The following is a 15868-nucleotide window of genomic DNA, read 5'->3' on the forward strand; positions in this document are numbered from 1 at the left end:
CAGCTGTTATAGACCTTATGGAGAAAGTCAAGGGTCTTTGTCATCTGGACTCTGTTCCAGAAGAACCACAGGGCCCCCTCCTGTAGGAGCGGACCAGTCCTAGTACACAGAGAGCGTACATGAACGTGATCACACACACAAGACATAAGGAGACAACCAAATGCAGGCTAATGTGTAAACATTTAGGGCAACCTTTACTAGGTCAAGGAGAAATGTACGCGAATCTGCCAAAACAGAGCCATTCTGGGAATGCCATCCACTGTGGGCACTTCCCCAAAACTGCCTTTCAAGGAGAAGGCAGACGCTGGGCTCTGTTCCTCCCATTTATTCCAATACTTAATTCGAGAATTTGCATCAAGTGTGGGGAAAGTGGAAGACAAGGTGGCAAGACTGGAATGGGAAGAGGCGTGTCCATCCCACTCAGAGAACCATCCGCCCAGCAGAATGGCTCCTGCAAAGGCTGGCGTCTGAATGCCAGCTGGGGGAGAGGGATAGTCACATACCCAGGGAACCCTTTCCAGGGGGCTGGCCAGGCCCCAGCCCCATCAACTCCATGCCACCCCCTGATTCAAAAAAAAATATTCAAGGACAGCATTCTTTAATGTGGAAACTTATGGTTTTACTACTGATCTGATGTAGAGTAACTGGCTCTTTAGAGAACAAGGCAGACAATAGTGGGCTCGCTCAGTACACGCGGCTGCGAGACAGTCCCTCCAAGCACGGCTTCCCTGACATCCTAACCCTTCCTGCACAGAATGCAGAAGGTCTCTGTCCTTTTTGTGGGTGAAGGGTCTGATCACCAGAGGAGGAAAGGCACAGCCTCCCCGCTGCGGATGTGGAGTCCAGGCATCCCAGACACAGGCCAACAGAGGTCCTGAGACTGCACTCCTGGGAGAAAGAAGAGCCAGAGACTGGCAGAGAGAAGGAGAAACAGAGAGAGAGACACACACAGGAGACAGAGACGAGACACCTCACGATGGGCCTCGCATGAGACAAGACCAGGGCTCTGCTGAGCACAGGACCGTGCAGGGCTGGGCCCTAACCCCAGGCAGGCGGCAGCGGCTGAGGGTGGTCCAGGAGTGACTGGCAGGCCTTGGGATCAGGCGTAAACCAAGCAGGACTCTGCGGGTCCTCCCTGCTTTGCATGTTATCACAAAGTCAGGGGAGCCAGGGAAAGCATGAAAACAAACAGCCTTTATCTTTCCAAAAGGGAAAACAAAAGCCCAGTCCCACCAGGAGAGACTGAGCCAGTTATGTGGACATTGAAGATGACAAGTCTTCACCAGGGAAAAGAGGAGAAATCAGCAGAAATCATGCGAAATGTCACATCCGACAGACGCAATCCCCACTGTTCAGGGCTTTGGAGACCTTAAAAAAAGCACCACAGCCCCAGTGCCTGCTGGAGTGCCCCAGCAGGAAAGGCTGTAAAATCGCAGCTATGGAGGGCTGAGTCTGGGAATCCCTAAACTTCCAGTACGGCTCTTAGAATTAGCAAGCCTAAATTTAAAAAAAAAAAAAAAGCAGAACAGAAACCTGCGAAGCTGCGAAAAAACAGGCAAGAATTAACACCCAGCCAAGGAAAACAGGAGGCTGGAAGAACAGACACATCTCTGGATTGATTAGTTTCCTAAGCACATACTGGGTTCTCATTGACTGATTTAAAATAAAAATTAGAAGAAAAAAAAAAAGATGGTCGGGGACAAATGAGACAAGAAACAGGAAGAGAGGGCACAGACCAACAATGGTCCTGGCATCAAGCGATGGCTGGGAAGTAAGCCACTGACCCACACACGACACGGCAGGCAGGGGCTGAGGGAGTGTCAGGAGCCACCAGCTGAACTGTCACCTATTCATCTTCCCTTGGGGCTCAGGCACCCACAGGCCTTGTGTTGGTAGCAAACCCAAGATGCAGTTTACCATCTACTCTGGGCTACATTCTTAGGCCACCTGTGTTAAGACCAGGTTCCAGAGCTCAGGGGGACCACCACTGTGTAGAAAATGCTTGATGCCCCAAGTGGCCACTTAAGCTGCATGACAGCACAGCGCCCTTGAAAGAGAGGATGGGCTCCGTGAAGTCCAAGCTGTCCCTAAACCTAAAATCTTGAGATGTTGCGTGCTGGGGCTTGCATGCGTGCTAAGTCGCTTCAGTCGTGTCTGACTCTTTGTGACCCTTTGGACTGCAGCCCACCAGGCTCCTCTGTCCATGGGGATTCTCTGGGCAAGAATATTGATGTGGGTTGCCATGACCTCCTCCAGGGGATCTTCCTGACCCAGGGATCAAAATTGAGTCTCTTACAGTCTCCTGCATTGGCAGGCAGGTTCTTTACCACTAATGCCACCAGCGAAGCCCTTGTGTGTTGAAAGCGGGAGGAAAAAGAAAGTTAGACAAATAACTTGAAAAGCTGTTCAACACTGGGGATGTTTCCTAGAATGTAAATGTCATAGCTGGGCCAATTCCCTTTCATTCCATGACCTCTCTGTATCTTGAGCATCTTCTCGCAAAGAGTCAGACACAACTGAGCAATTTTCACTTTCTCTTTTCTTTCACTTTCACTGTATAGAGTACAGTGGTACAGTGTCCTTATTTCAAGCCCAAGGTGTCCAGAAGCAAGTGTGCAAGCAGCCATGGGATAGCTGGTGCGACTGTGCTTCTCAGGCTTCCTTGGTGGCTCAGATGGTAAAGAATTTACCTATAATGCGGGAAAACCAGGTTCAATCCCTGGGTCAGAAAGATGCCCTGGAGAAGGGTGTGGCAGCGCACTCCAGAATTCCTGCCCAGAGAATTCCATGGACAGAGGAGCCTGGAGAGCTATAGTCCATGGGATCGCAAAGGGTGGACATGACTGAGTGACTAACACTGTACTTTTCAAAGTACTGTACTCTGAGACTAACAATGCTTTATCTTTTGGGTTTGCTTTTTTTAATATATTATTTGTGAGAAGGATTATAAATCTATTATAGCAATGTACTATGTAGCTGAATGTATTAGTTGGTACCTAACGCTGAATTTCCGAACAAACTGGACTACGAATGCACTCTGGAACAGAACTCGTTAGTATGCAGGGGACTTTCCTGAGTACTGTGATCCATAAGAAGCAAGTATTTGATCTTTGTCCCCTTTCTGGAACCCAGTTCTAAACTCCTGGAATTTCCTAAGTGATAAGAGTCTTTTGTTACGTTAATGAAGTGGCTCAGGAAGGAGGCCAGTGGAGCCAACAAGGTGATTAGAGATAGGAACCCTCAGTCCCACCGGCCCTGACCTCTGGGGATGGGGGAGGGGCTGACAGGCAAATCAATCGCCAATGGCCAAAGATTTCATCAGTCATTACCAACGTGATGGAACTTCCATAGAAACCTAAAAGCATAGAGCTCAGAAAGCTTCTGGGTTGGTGAGCACGTGGAGATCTGGTGGAGATCTGGTGCAAATGGTGCCCCGAGAAAGCATGGAAGGGGCTCCTCCCTTCCCAAGGAGCACCTCTGCATCTAGCTCTCGGTTAATATTCTCAGTCATCTAGTGAGTAAACTGGTCTCCTGAGCTGTTCTAGCAAATTAATCAAACCCAAAGAGGAGGTCACGGGAACCTCTGATCTACAGCCATTTGGTCAGAAGCACAGGGGATACCCTGGACTTGTGCCTGGCATCTCAGTGGGGGCAGGAGCAGCCTGGTGGGACTTAACCTGTGGAATCCAGTCTATCCCCAGGCAGACAGTGTCGCACTGAGCAGAGCTGCAGGACGCCCAGCTGGTGTTCAGCAACGCTCAGTCCGCCACCACCCCTCCACGCCCACACACTCGATGGAACTGGTACTGGAATCCTATCACCAGGGTGCAGCTCCAGGTAGCATCAGTAACGTTCATAATGAGCTCTGTATATTACAGATTATACTCTACTGAATAGATGGGAGGATGGAGAAGAAGCACATCTTTAATCATCATATTTAAAACCTGAGCAGGGCCCATGGAGCACAACTTGCAAAAAAAGACTGCAACAGTTACAAAATACCCTAAATGTTTAAGAAACAAGATACAAAAAGTGAATATTTTAAAAATCACCTGCAGAGAATAAGTAAAGAATATTCCAGGGAGGAAGTACTAGAGCAGAATGCTGCTGCTGCTAAGTCGCTTCAGTCGTGTCCAACTCTGTGCGACCCCATAGACGGCAGCTCACCAGGCTCCCCCGTCCCTGGGATTCTCCAGGCAAGAACACTGGAGTGGGTTGCCATTTCCTTCTCCAAGGCATGAAAGTGAAAAGTGAAAGTGAAGTTGCTCAGTCGTGTCCGACTCTTAGCGACCCCATGGACTGCAGCCTACCAGGCTCCGCCATCCATGGGATTTTCCAGGCAAGAGTACTGGAGGGGGGTGCCATTGCCTTCTCCACTAAAGCAGAATAAGAAAAAATAATATAACTTGTTAGGGACCATTCAGAGGAAAGGGGTGAATCTTAAGTGTGGCAGAATACCAAATTAGTTTTTCAACCAAGGCTTTTGCCTCACGCCATAACACTTAAAGGGGAAAATTTCACAGTAATCATTTAACCTGATAATGAAAATTCACATCCCAGCAAAGTTTCCAGTTAAAGACAGCAAGTTATTTAAGCAATATTCATTAAAGCACTGACCCCAGCCTTAGCAAAAAGGAGTAAATGAGCAGTAACTGTGTATTTTACAACTTGGCTGATAATACCAAAAATAGTAACAAGAACAACAGTTGACATTCACTGAGTGCTTATGTTTGTCAGCCACTGTTCAGAGTATTTTACGGTATTAATTCAGTTTACTCTTACTGCTGTACTTCTCTCTGCTTCAGACAGAAATGTCTTAAAGAGGGACAGAGGAGACAGAGCTAGGAATGGCAGAATGGGCAGTCTGCCTCCAGAGCCTGTTCCCCTAGTCACCACGCAACATTCAGATTCTTTTTTTTATTCCACCCTCCAGTTTCATTTTCTATTTGACATGCATCTCAAAAATACCAACAAGGACACAATGCACAGGAGAAATGTGATAAAGCATTACATCACTTACCATTGGGGAAAGCTAATACACTGATGATAAGAAAGAAGAAAATTACAGACAGGATGCCCCTCCAGATGTTGTCTTCTGGGACAGAGTCATCCCTGAAAACAGAAAAGGAACACTGAGTGTTATTTTTGAATCCACAGTCAGTCTAGAAGGAGTACGAGCTCCATGTTCTAAAAAACTGGGTTTTTTAATCTAAATCGCTAACTTTATTTTGCTGAGCTAAGTCATTACATTCACTAGTTACTATTCACTATGGTATCTCCTAAAATAATACAGCCCTTATAGTAAAGTCCAGTTCTTATGATAAAGGCATCGTCAACCTTACACCCCAACACATGTTCTACTCGGACAAGCATTTGAGAATCATCATTCTTTTACAAAGGGGCTTCCCAAGTGGTTCAGTGATAAAGAATCCACCTGCCAATGCAGGAGACGCAGGAGACACGTGTTCAATCCCTGGATCAGGAAGATCCCCTGGAGAAGGAAATGGCAACTTGCACCAGTATTCTTGCCTGGGAAATCCCACGGACAGAGAAGCCTGGTGGGTTACAGTGCATGGGGTCTCAGAGAGTCGGACATGACTGAGCGCACACACACACACAAAGATGACCTTCACTACAGAGACTGTGGCGGAAAACTGTGCAGGAATCAGAAAGGAAGCCTAAGGTTATGAAACCTGCACGCCCCAGAGCCCATGCTCCACAAGAGAAGCCACTGCAATGGGGAAACCCAAGCACCACAGCTAGAGAGTGGCCCTCATTTGTCACAACCAGAGAAAGCCCACAACGGAGACCCAGCACAGACAAAAATAAAAATTACTTCAAAAAATAAGGAGGAAGGACATGAGGCAATGAGATTATGCAGTCACTTGTCAAATATGGGCAGTTGGCTCCCCAAGGGATGAACAAAACGGGGCAGTGTAACGCCACCAGAAAGCACTAGTAAAAAATGTTAAAGGAAAAGTGAAGAGAAAACAAAAGACCAGATTTAAACTTGTATTTAAATTCTAAATATAAGAATTGTAAAGAAGGAGACAAGCTTCTCCACCCTGCTCCAGCCTGGTCATTCCTCATGTGTTACTGTGTTGAACTCCTCCATAACCCCAGTAAACTGAAATGATTACATCTGTTGGTTTATATGTTATCTGTCTTCTCTGCAGAAAGTAAACTCCTAAAGGCAGGGAATTATTTACACCTGTATCCACAGAGCCTGGGGACACAGTAGGCCCTCAATATATTTCTGGACTATTATGGAAGAAAATTTACTGTTTTACAATGAAGCAAAATTCCCCAAGGGCTTCCCTGGTGGCTCAGTTGTAAAGAATCCACCTGCCAACATAGGAGATACAGGTCCGATTCCTGGGTTGGAAAGATCCCTGGAGAAGGAAATGACAACCCACTCCAGTATTCCTGCCTGGGAAATCCCATGGACAGAAGAGCCTGGTGGGTACAGTACGGGGTTGCAAAAGAGTCTGACATGATTTAGCAACTAAACAACAAAAATCCCTGGAATGCAAATTTTCTTACCATTGATGGTGAAAATTTTAGGTTTTAACAGTTTACATTAATAAAGAAGATTCTAGTAACATATCTGGGGTTCAGAGAAGCAAACAAAAGTAGGAAAACAGAAAAACAACTGGAAGATTTTCTGAAGTATTGACAATTTTCAAGAAGCTTGGGAGAGGGAAGTTCAGTGTTCCAGTTTAGAAAGAAGTAGGATAAGTAAGAGAAAATATGAGAAGAAACACAATGGAATGACATAGTTTAGAGATGATGAAACTGGTAGCAATACATTTAAAAATGATCAAAGAAACTGGGTTTATCTGGAGGAGGACTGTCTACAGTGAAAGTTTTCAAAAGACAAAGTTAAATTAAGATTGAATGTTACTAAAGGACAAGAGACAGGTCAAAAAGAATCTAGAAGAAAACCAAGTTTGCATAAAAAAGATCTTGAGTATTAAATACACACATGAAAAGATATGGAATGAAGCAATTATTACCTCATTAAGGACTGAGTCCTGGGTGGTGGTTTAAAAGCGTTAACTTAGATACCAACTCCTGTTTAGGCCGCTAAGTTTCTGTACCCAATGAAACTATTTCCAGACTTACGACAAGACTGAACGTAAGGTTCTGAAATAAGACGTCATACAGGTCTTAAACGTTTCCTAGACCATCACACAGCCAAACAGCACTGAACTAATCCTGGACAAACAACACTTGGTGGTTAAATTCAGAAACCTGATTACAAAACCATTCTTTACAGTCGGATAGACTTCTTCTCCTGGCAAAGTGCAATCTTATTTTAATGGTCATCCTAACAATTACACATTTGCCCAGAGGTTATAAACACAACTTTTAAATGCCAGGCTGATCATCCTAGGGCACTTGCCATGCCCTTTGGCTTATGTAGGGAAGCCCCGTACCCAACTCCCAGGAACATTAGCTTTTATTGAAGAATGGCTACACTCAGCAAGGGTAGGGACACAAGGTCCTCATTCAGACCAAGGCACACTACTGATACTGCTAATGATGACAGTCAGGGTAACAGGTCCTGTCTGTCAAGGATCTACTGCGTGTCAGGCAGTTTCTAAACATTATCTCTAATTGTCACAACCCATCTGCAAAGTGGGCCGTTATCAACCACATCTTACAGATGAGGTAACAGAGGTCACACAGGTTTAGTAACTTTCTCAAGACTGTGGAGCTGACAAGTTGCAGAGCCAGCTTCAAACCAGGCCTGCTAGACTCTGAAGACAGTGATCTTTCCCCTTTGCCAAACTGCCTTAAGAAAACTTACCTGTGACCCTGAATCCCACCTGACTCATCGGAGATGCACAGGGATGGCATACGAGAGGTGGACTGGGCATGCAATCGGTAAGTCACAAAATAAAAGCAAGGCTAAAATGAGTACCTGTGGCCGAGGAAAAGAAGATAGAGCCTCATAACTCATGCCTTATACCAAAATACATTCTAGATGATTCAAACAACTAAAACTAAAAACGAAACAAAATTCTAGAAAAAAAAAATGATGGGAGAACTAAAAAAAAAAACACCTATACACCCCCCCAAAAAGACACCACAACCTCAGAGTGGGGAAGGCCTTTCTAAAGCATGATACAAACCCTCGAGGTCACAACGGAGAAAGCTGACAAATTTGCATGACAAAGAAATCAGTAACAAAGTCCAAGGAAAAGTGATGGGTAAACTTGGAAAAAATATTTGCAACTCATACGAAGGCAAAGGGTTGACTCGCCTAATTACAAAGCTCTCCCCATCAAATCAATTAACAGAAAGAACAACAAATGGACGGAGAAAAACAAATAGAAAAGTGGACAAAGGATGTGAAGAGACACTTCACTGGGCAGAAGAATCCAGCAGCTCTCAGGCAAGTAAAAAAAAAGATGCTCAATTGTGTTCATGGTACTATATGGACACACTGGAACAATACAGAGAGACCACTTTTATCTACTTTATCCCTGATGGCTCAGATGGTAAAGAACCTGCCTGCAGTGCAGGAGACCCAGGGTCAATCCCTGAGTCAGGGAGATCCCCTGGAGAAGGGAAGGGCAACCCATTCCAGTATTCTTGCCTGGAGAATCCCATGGACAGAGGAGCCTGGTGGGCTTTCAGTCCACGGGGACGCAAAGAGTCGAACACAACTGAGCAACTAACATGACTCTTCCTTACCTTATGGAAAAAGGAAAGAAATTGATAAACAGGTATTCTCACACACTACCTTTATGGGGGGGCATTTGACAACACATTAATTTATAAATGCATATATTCTGTGACTCAGCAACTCCATGTACAAGAATATATCTCACAGATAATACCCTCATCTATGCAAAAATGACATATGTACAAGGCTGCTCACCATAGCATTGTATGTTTTAGCAAAACAAGGAAACAACTAAAAGAGACGTTAAAAAATTACGGCTCTGGCTCACAAGCAAGTACTTGTTGCTGTTCAGTCGCTCAGTCGTGTCTGACTCTTTGCGACCCTGTGGACTGCAGCACATCAGGCTTCCCTGTCCATCACCAACTCCCGGAGCTTGCTCAAACTCATGTCCATAGAGTTGGTGATGCCATCCAACCATCTCACCCTCTGTCATCCCATTCTCCTCCTGCCTTCAATCTTTCCCAGAATCAGGGTCTTTTCCAATGAGTCTGCTCTTCGTATCCGGTAGCCAAAGTATTGGAGCTTCAGTATTAGTCCTTCCAATGAATATTCAGGACTGATCTGCTTTAGGATGGACTGGTTGGATCTCCTTGCAGTCCAAGGAACTCTCAAGAGTCTTCTCCAATACCACAGTTCAAAAGCATCAATTCTTTGGCGCTCAGCTTTCTTTATAGTCCAACTCTCACATCCATACATGACTACTGGAAAAACCATAGCTCTGACTAAATGGACCTTTGTCAGCAAAGTAGGCAGCCATCAAAACAATGAAGATGCTTTTAATTAACTAGTACAGAGTAATTTAAGAGATCATGAAGTAAACAAAGCAATTTGCAGAACGGGAGTATAGTAAGCAACTTTTTGTGCAAGAAGAAGAGCATGCATAGGTATACGTAACTTGTAACTTGTGCTCTGAGCTCCACAGGGTGTCTGGAAATCCACCCAAGAAATGATCACTCTGTTTTATCCAAAGAGAGTAAATGAAGAGTTGGGGGAGACTTCTCACCATACACCCAGTGGAATATCTTGGATTTTAAGCAATGTAGATATATTACTTTCCAAAAAGTGGATTATACATCAACATTAAATTTGTTAAGAACTTGAGATCGGCGATAAACAATGAAGCTGCAATTTTGTAAATTCTGAGCAATCTTACTAGAAAGATGGGATCAAAGAATGGCCTAGTTTTGGGAGTTAAAAAAAGGAAAAAAAAAAAAAAAAAGGCCGATTAAATCTGAATAAAATAGCAGCAAGTCTGAAAAGTTGGCCATTTTATATTTGCCTAATTAGAAAAAAAAAAGTATCAAAGACGGACAGCAAGCTCTTTGGTAAAAGTGAAAACATGCAGTACAGGAAGATCACACTCCTGTGATCAAAGACCGAAGGGTAGGCCAGTGAGCGAAAGAAGAAATCTGAGTCAGATCAGACCAGGGGTTCCCACTAGGCCTTCTGAGTTTCCTGAGAGCAGAGAGGGCACCCGCACAGTGCCTACAAAATGTGGGCGTGTAGAAAGAACGGAATGGATGACTGAGGAGGCTGCCCCCCGCCCACCGGCCTCCCCACTAGCTGACTGGGGCCACTCTGTGAGACCCTCAGCTCCCCATCATCCAGAGACTTAACCACACGCCAAAGAATATGGACATTTTCCATAGTTAATCATGAAAAGCAACTTGGCGGCAAAGGCTACAAAGACCACACTATGGATTCCAGAAACCTTCCATCAGAGGACGAGAAGCATTTATCTCCTGACATCCACTAGGTCTGTGCCTCTCAGAAGCCTGGCTACAGCTGCTCTGCATTAGTTCTCTTAATCTTCGTAACACCCTTGAAGGGGAAATGATCACAATCTACATTTTACTGACCCCAAAGGCTAAGTGTTTTCCCCTTTAGGAGGCTGTTTAGGAGGCAGTGACAAGGAGGACAGGTTTGTGGCCAGACAGCCTGGGCCTGAATTCTGAATTCACACTATCAGCCTGTGTGACCTCGGGCAAATTATGCAGCCTCTCTGTGCCCTGGTTTATCACAGGAGAGTAACAGTTCCACCTCACTGGGTTGCTCTGAGGATAAAATAACACATGTGAGGGACTTAGAGCACTGCCTGGCACAGACGGCCTGTCAGTTAGTAATTTGTAATTTCTACCCACTCATTCGCTCAGCTAGCCAACACCTATCGTTGTGGACAAAGATGAACAGACATAGTCCTGACTCTTTGAGAGAATCATGATGAAAAGCACAGTAAGACACAAAAATTAAATAATTATCTTAGTATAACTTTGGCCTGAGAGAAGTTTTTAATTTGCTGGAACAGCCTCTGATTAACCCAACAAAACCCCCTAAACCCAAAAAAAACCCCCCGATCGTTCCCACAAGATTGACCCGTTTGTGGAGTCGGTACCATCTCCTCAGGCTTTGCCAGGGGCAATATGGTTCCCACTTCCCAGGCAGGCTTGTAATCTGCAGTCAGGGCTGCCAGAGCCCCATCTTGACTTTCCCTGGTCTCAGGATTCTTGCTCAACTAAGACATTTTGCTTTACGGCAACAAAAAATAAGAGGACTTCAGACTTAGAACTGTGAGGCTGTAGCAGCGCCCTGACCTCTTTGCTAGGTCCTCTGAGGCTCCTAACAACAGGCACCTCGGTCTTGGAGCTGCTGAACTTTCCAAAGGCCTTTCCCAGCTGCCATTTGGTTGAATTGCTCCACAGTTTTCGGGGTAGTATTATCATTACTTGGAGAATGAGGAAAATAAAGCTCTTGCTTTATCTTGCCCACAGTTATAACAAACAGAGGCAAAATGAAGTAGGTGCCAGGGCTTCTGGAATGCTGGCTGGAGGTCAAGATTGCTACACTGACCCATATGATACAGATGAGCTCAGGGAGGCCAAAGTTCTTTTCCCCTTGCCCTGCTAAATTTAGGAGGTGTTCCAGCAGCACGCTGGGGTAGCCCTGACCATACACAGCTAAAACACCAAATGGACAGATTACAGGAAAATTGTCATTTAAGATCCCTTCTCATTCACCTGCAGCAGCTCCAGCACCCAGCACAAGGCCTGGCACAGAGCAGGCCTTCTCAACATGGTGGGTGCCAGAGACGGGAAGAGGCCAGGGCGGAGCAGGTGTGTGACCCAAGAAGCGTGAGAAGGAACCACGGCCCAGGCCCAGAGGCCCCCTGCAGGTGATTCTCCTGCCTTGGCGCTGACCAGCCAGGGGCTGAAACACCCCCAGCAACTCAGCGGTAAAAATCTGTCTGCAATGCAGGACACATGGATTCGATCCCTGGGTCGGGAAGATCCCCTGGAGGAGGAAATGGAAACCCACTCCAGCATTCTTGCCTGGGCAGTCCCGTGGACAGAGGAGCCTGGCGGGCTACGGTCCATGGGGTCGCAAAAGAGTCGGGCACGACTTAGTGATTAAACAACAACTACCCAAGACAGAACCCGAAAAGCAGGACAAGTGAAAGGAAAGCCCTAATATTTTTTTAACAAAGGTTTGAACACAAAAAGCTTTGGCCTAGGATTTTTAAACTTGAACAGGTTGCAGGCAGTGAGCAAAAAGACCAGGGACAACAAGCAAACCTTCCACTCTAGACTATCTTTAACCACGGCTGTCTCCCTGGGGCCAAGAAGGTAAGGAATCCTTAACCTTGACTCTTAAACGCAGAGTTGGTTGTCCCCTCTCCCCCTGTCATCTTCGCCTTTCCATCTCTTTAATAGGAATCTCTGAAACTGAGACACAAAGATAGGGTCATGTTCAGGAGGCTACACACCGTTAAGGAGCCTCTCTCCCAATGGAAAACTCAGTCTCAAGTTACAAAGTGGACTAATGTTAACTAACTTTGATATTAGCTTTGAAGACCACATTCATTTCATTTCATAAAATGTTAGATTCTTTTCGAGAATTAGAGCTGAAATAGCAACTGACAGAGAAGAGTGATATTTTTTGAAAGTTCATATTGTATAAATGATTTTTCATATTTGACTCATTTAGCATTTTACTGGGTGTGTATTCTGCGATGACTAAGATATCTGCCCTCAATAAATTGATATAAAAACAAATATTACAATAGGAGAGAGAAATACTAATAAAAGACATTTCGAAGTATATAGTAAGTCCCATACCTATGAACCTTCAAGTTTTGAACGTCCAGAGGTGTGAAATGTGCATTCCATCAACATCAGGCCTGAGTGAAACTGCAGCCTGCCCTCCAATTGTGTATCTTGGCGAATTCTGGACTTCCGAACAAACTGGACTTATGAATGCACCCTTGGAGGAACCTGTTCATATGTAGGAGACTTAACTGTACATAAACACTTCTTCCTCTGAGCTTCCAGGAACCACCAAGAAAGGGGTCTGGGAGGGGACCATCGGGACGGTTGCCAGGGATGCCATGGGCTCGTGGGTAGGCAGAAGGCGCTCTCAAGTCAGAGGGAGGTACCAGCCTGGCACCAGGTGTGGGGCTGCCCGGGCCGGCAGCGTGTGCCATGTACAGTGGAGGCAGGGATAAGGTTCTATAACGAAGGCCCTCAGGGGCCAGCAGGCACTCCCGACAGGTAACAGAGATCTAGGGAAAGACTGTACACAGACGGACTGGATCAAGATCCTGACTTCAAAAGGTTGTGAGGAAAGCAGGGCGGAGGATGGTCTGAAGGGAAGGGCGGTCAAGGCCTGGGCGTGTCTTATGCCAAAGAGCTGGGGTTTGTGAGCTAAAGCCTGGGCACGGGCAGAGGAGGACAACTCTGAATGCTACTGAGGCCCAGCTGGACCTGGTGAAGATAAACTAGATGAACTCCAGGATGCCGGAGACCTGGGCTGGGTGGAACACGGACTGCTGAAGTACACTGAGTACAACCGAGGGCTCAGGAAGCAGTCCTTGCTGCCTGAACGAGTCCTGGGCTTTCAAATTTGTTGACCCTAAAAAGCTTGTGAACATCTCTACAGAAATCTGGGGCGAGAGGGATTCTATCACAAGACAAACTGCATTGTCATTGGTAATAGAACGATATATAACGTGCTAGACACTAGGCCGCAGTACTAGGCAAGCAACTCTCCAAGGTCAGCATCAGCTAAACCAAATAGTTCTGTGTGTCACCCAGTGCTATTTACCCCAAAGAAATATACATTATATACTTTACCCCGTTATATACATTACCCCAAAGAAATATGACATGAAATATATATATATATATATATGTATATCTTTGGGGTATACACAAAGACCCCAAAGAAATATGACACGTTTTCCCTTTCGAGAAATGAATAATCTTATTAAGGACATACACGCATGCATGCATGCTAAGTCGCTTCAGCTGTGTCCGACTCTGTGTGACCCTATGGACCGCAGCCCACCAGGCTCCTCTGTCTACGGGATTCTCTAGGCAAGAATACTGGAGTGGGTTGCCATTTCCTTCTCCAATTAAGGACATAAAACACCAGAAATAAGGACAAGAAAGGATATAAAGAGGTGCTTATTTTAATCCAATTAAAAAAGCCATGATTTACATAGGAAGTGAGGAAGAGAAATGTTAAGAGGGTGAACTGGACTTCTTTCGAGAGGGCCTAACACAGGCACCCCTCTACCTCCCGGGCTGCTGTCACCCAGCACACAGCTGCCGTGGACAGTCATTTAATGTTGCTGGTATCCGGGAACAAGGACACCCAAGGCCTTCTGTTAGTGGGGAAGAAAGAACACGCTGTACCTAAAGGAAATAGGCTCGAGACAACTGAATCAGCAGTATCAGGAGACAGTTTCTAATGGGAATTGATATGGTCTAAAGGGGAAAAACAGGGAAGGCTGGCAGGTCTCCAGGAGGGAAGAGACACAGAAGGTGGAACTATGCCTGCACAGTAAGATCAAGAAAAGCTGGAGCTTCGGAGCCGCTAAGGGAAATGAGCGAAAACCACTATCACGAACAAGTAGAAATCAATCAGTCAAAAGTCTGACCATGTGCCTGCCCACATCCGCCTCCTCAGTCCCACATTAAGGAGAAAAATTAGCCCAGGTGAGTGGATGACCCCTTCTGAACAGGAAGCTGCAGGAAGGCAATCTCTTCTGAGCAAGTGATGACTTTTGCTGGACAAGTGTCACTGGAGAGACTGTTTCACTATTTTACTGCCAGGAGCCTCTTGAGGAGACAGTGACCTGTTACCAATGGGATCTAGTAGATGTTGGCATTTTCAAATCTAAAGCCCGAGTGTCTGAAACTAAGGCTATTCAACATGTTTACCAACCTATGAAAGGCGAGCTCAGAGCTTAAGACAAAGGTTCTCCTCTCCCCACGTTGGCTGAATACACTTTTATAAGACATATGCAGAGGCATTTGACTTCTAAAACTGGTTACCCTAAAATGTGGCAAAGTGCGCTTTTTCCAATCTTAGGCGGCAGGATTCGATAGCATCTGGCTTTACTGTGTTGACACTGATAGGGGCTGGAGACTGAAACGCTATGATTCAACAGTGAGTTGGCCTAGCTGCCATTTAACAAAAGCACCACTGGACGAATACAAACTTGTCTTGGACTCCTGTGTAAGGCACCTAATCCTTGCAATCCTAAATTCTTGCTGTGTCTCTGCACCACGTGTCATGACCCAGGTAGTGTTTCATGCATACTGGTAATCTGACACCGGGAAAGTATTCTACCCCTGGCTCTCTTCAACTACTGGTTTTTGAAAAACAAACTTTAAGACATATTTTTAAAGTTTTACTGAAAGAACTGCACTGAACAGTCACCAACTCAAACCCTGTTATAAAATAAGGTTCTTACTGCAAAAGAGTACAAAATGATTAATCTTCATTTAAGAAGTCATTACTTTCAATCTTTATGGAAAAAGACAGAGCGATCACAGTAATGTCTCAGTTTAAAGGGTCACAAATCACTACAAAAAATGAGTAAGACAGTAAGTACTAATTGTACTAATGGTGCTTATGATTTTATATAACATGAAACTTGTTCTGAAGTAGTTCTTTAATGTATGATTTCTGTCTCTGTGAAATGAGGGGAAGAAGTAAAATCATAATCAGTTTTGGAAAAGACCATAGCCTACAGTTCAGATTATGCCTTTTCTATTACTTTTGACAAGCTGTTAAAATTCACACTCATTTCTTATACTTTCACTGCTGTAATTTATTGAATGCTTTGGCAGGACATGCTGTAAAAGGGAACTTCCAGAAGAATGTGACTTT

At 45.1% G+C, this 15868-nt stretch overlaps 1 protein-coding gene across 1 annotated transcript in view; it reads right to left on the reverse strand.

Moving 5' to 3' along the window:
• The window catches only part of PTDSS1 (phosphatidylserine synthase 1), a 67549-nt gene that overhangs the window by 48252 nt on the left and 3429 nt on the right, over window positions 1-15868 (reverse strand). The window contains exon 2 of the mRNA XM_061439319.1: window positions 5021-5112. Coding sequence (XP_061295303.1) covers window positions 5021-5112 — 92 coding nt within the window. The remainder of the gene's footprint in view (window positions 1-5020; window positions 5113-15868) is intronic.

The sequence above is a fragment of the Bos javanicus genome, chromosome 14 (assembly GCF_032452875.1).
Source record: "Bos javanicus breed banteng chromosome 14, ARS-OSU_banteng_1.0, whole genome shotgun sequence".
In the NCBI taxonomy this organism is placed as follows: domain Eukaryota; kingdom Metazoa; phylum Chordata; class Mammalia; order Artiodactyla; family Bovidae; genus Bos; species Bos javanicus.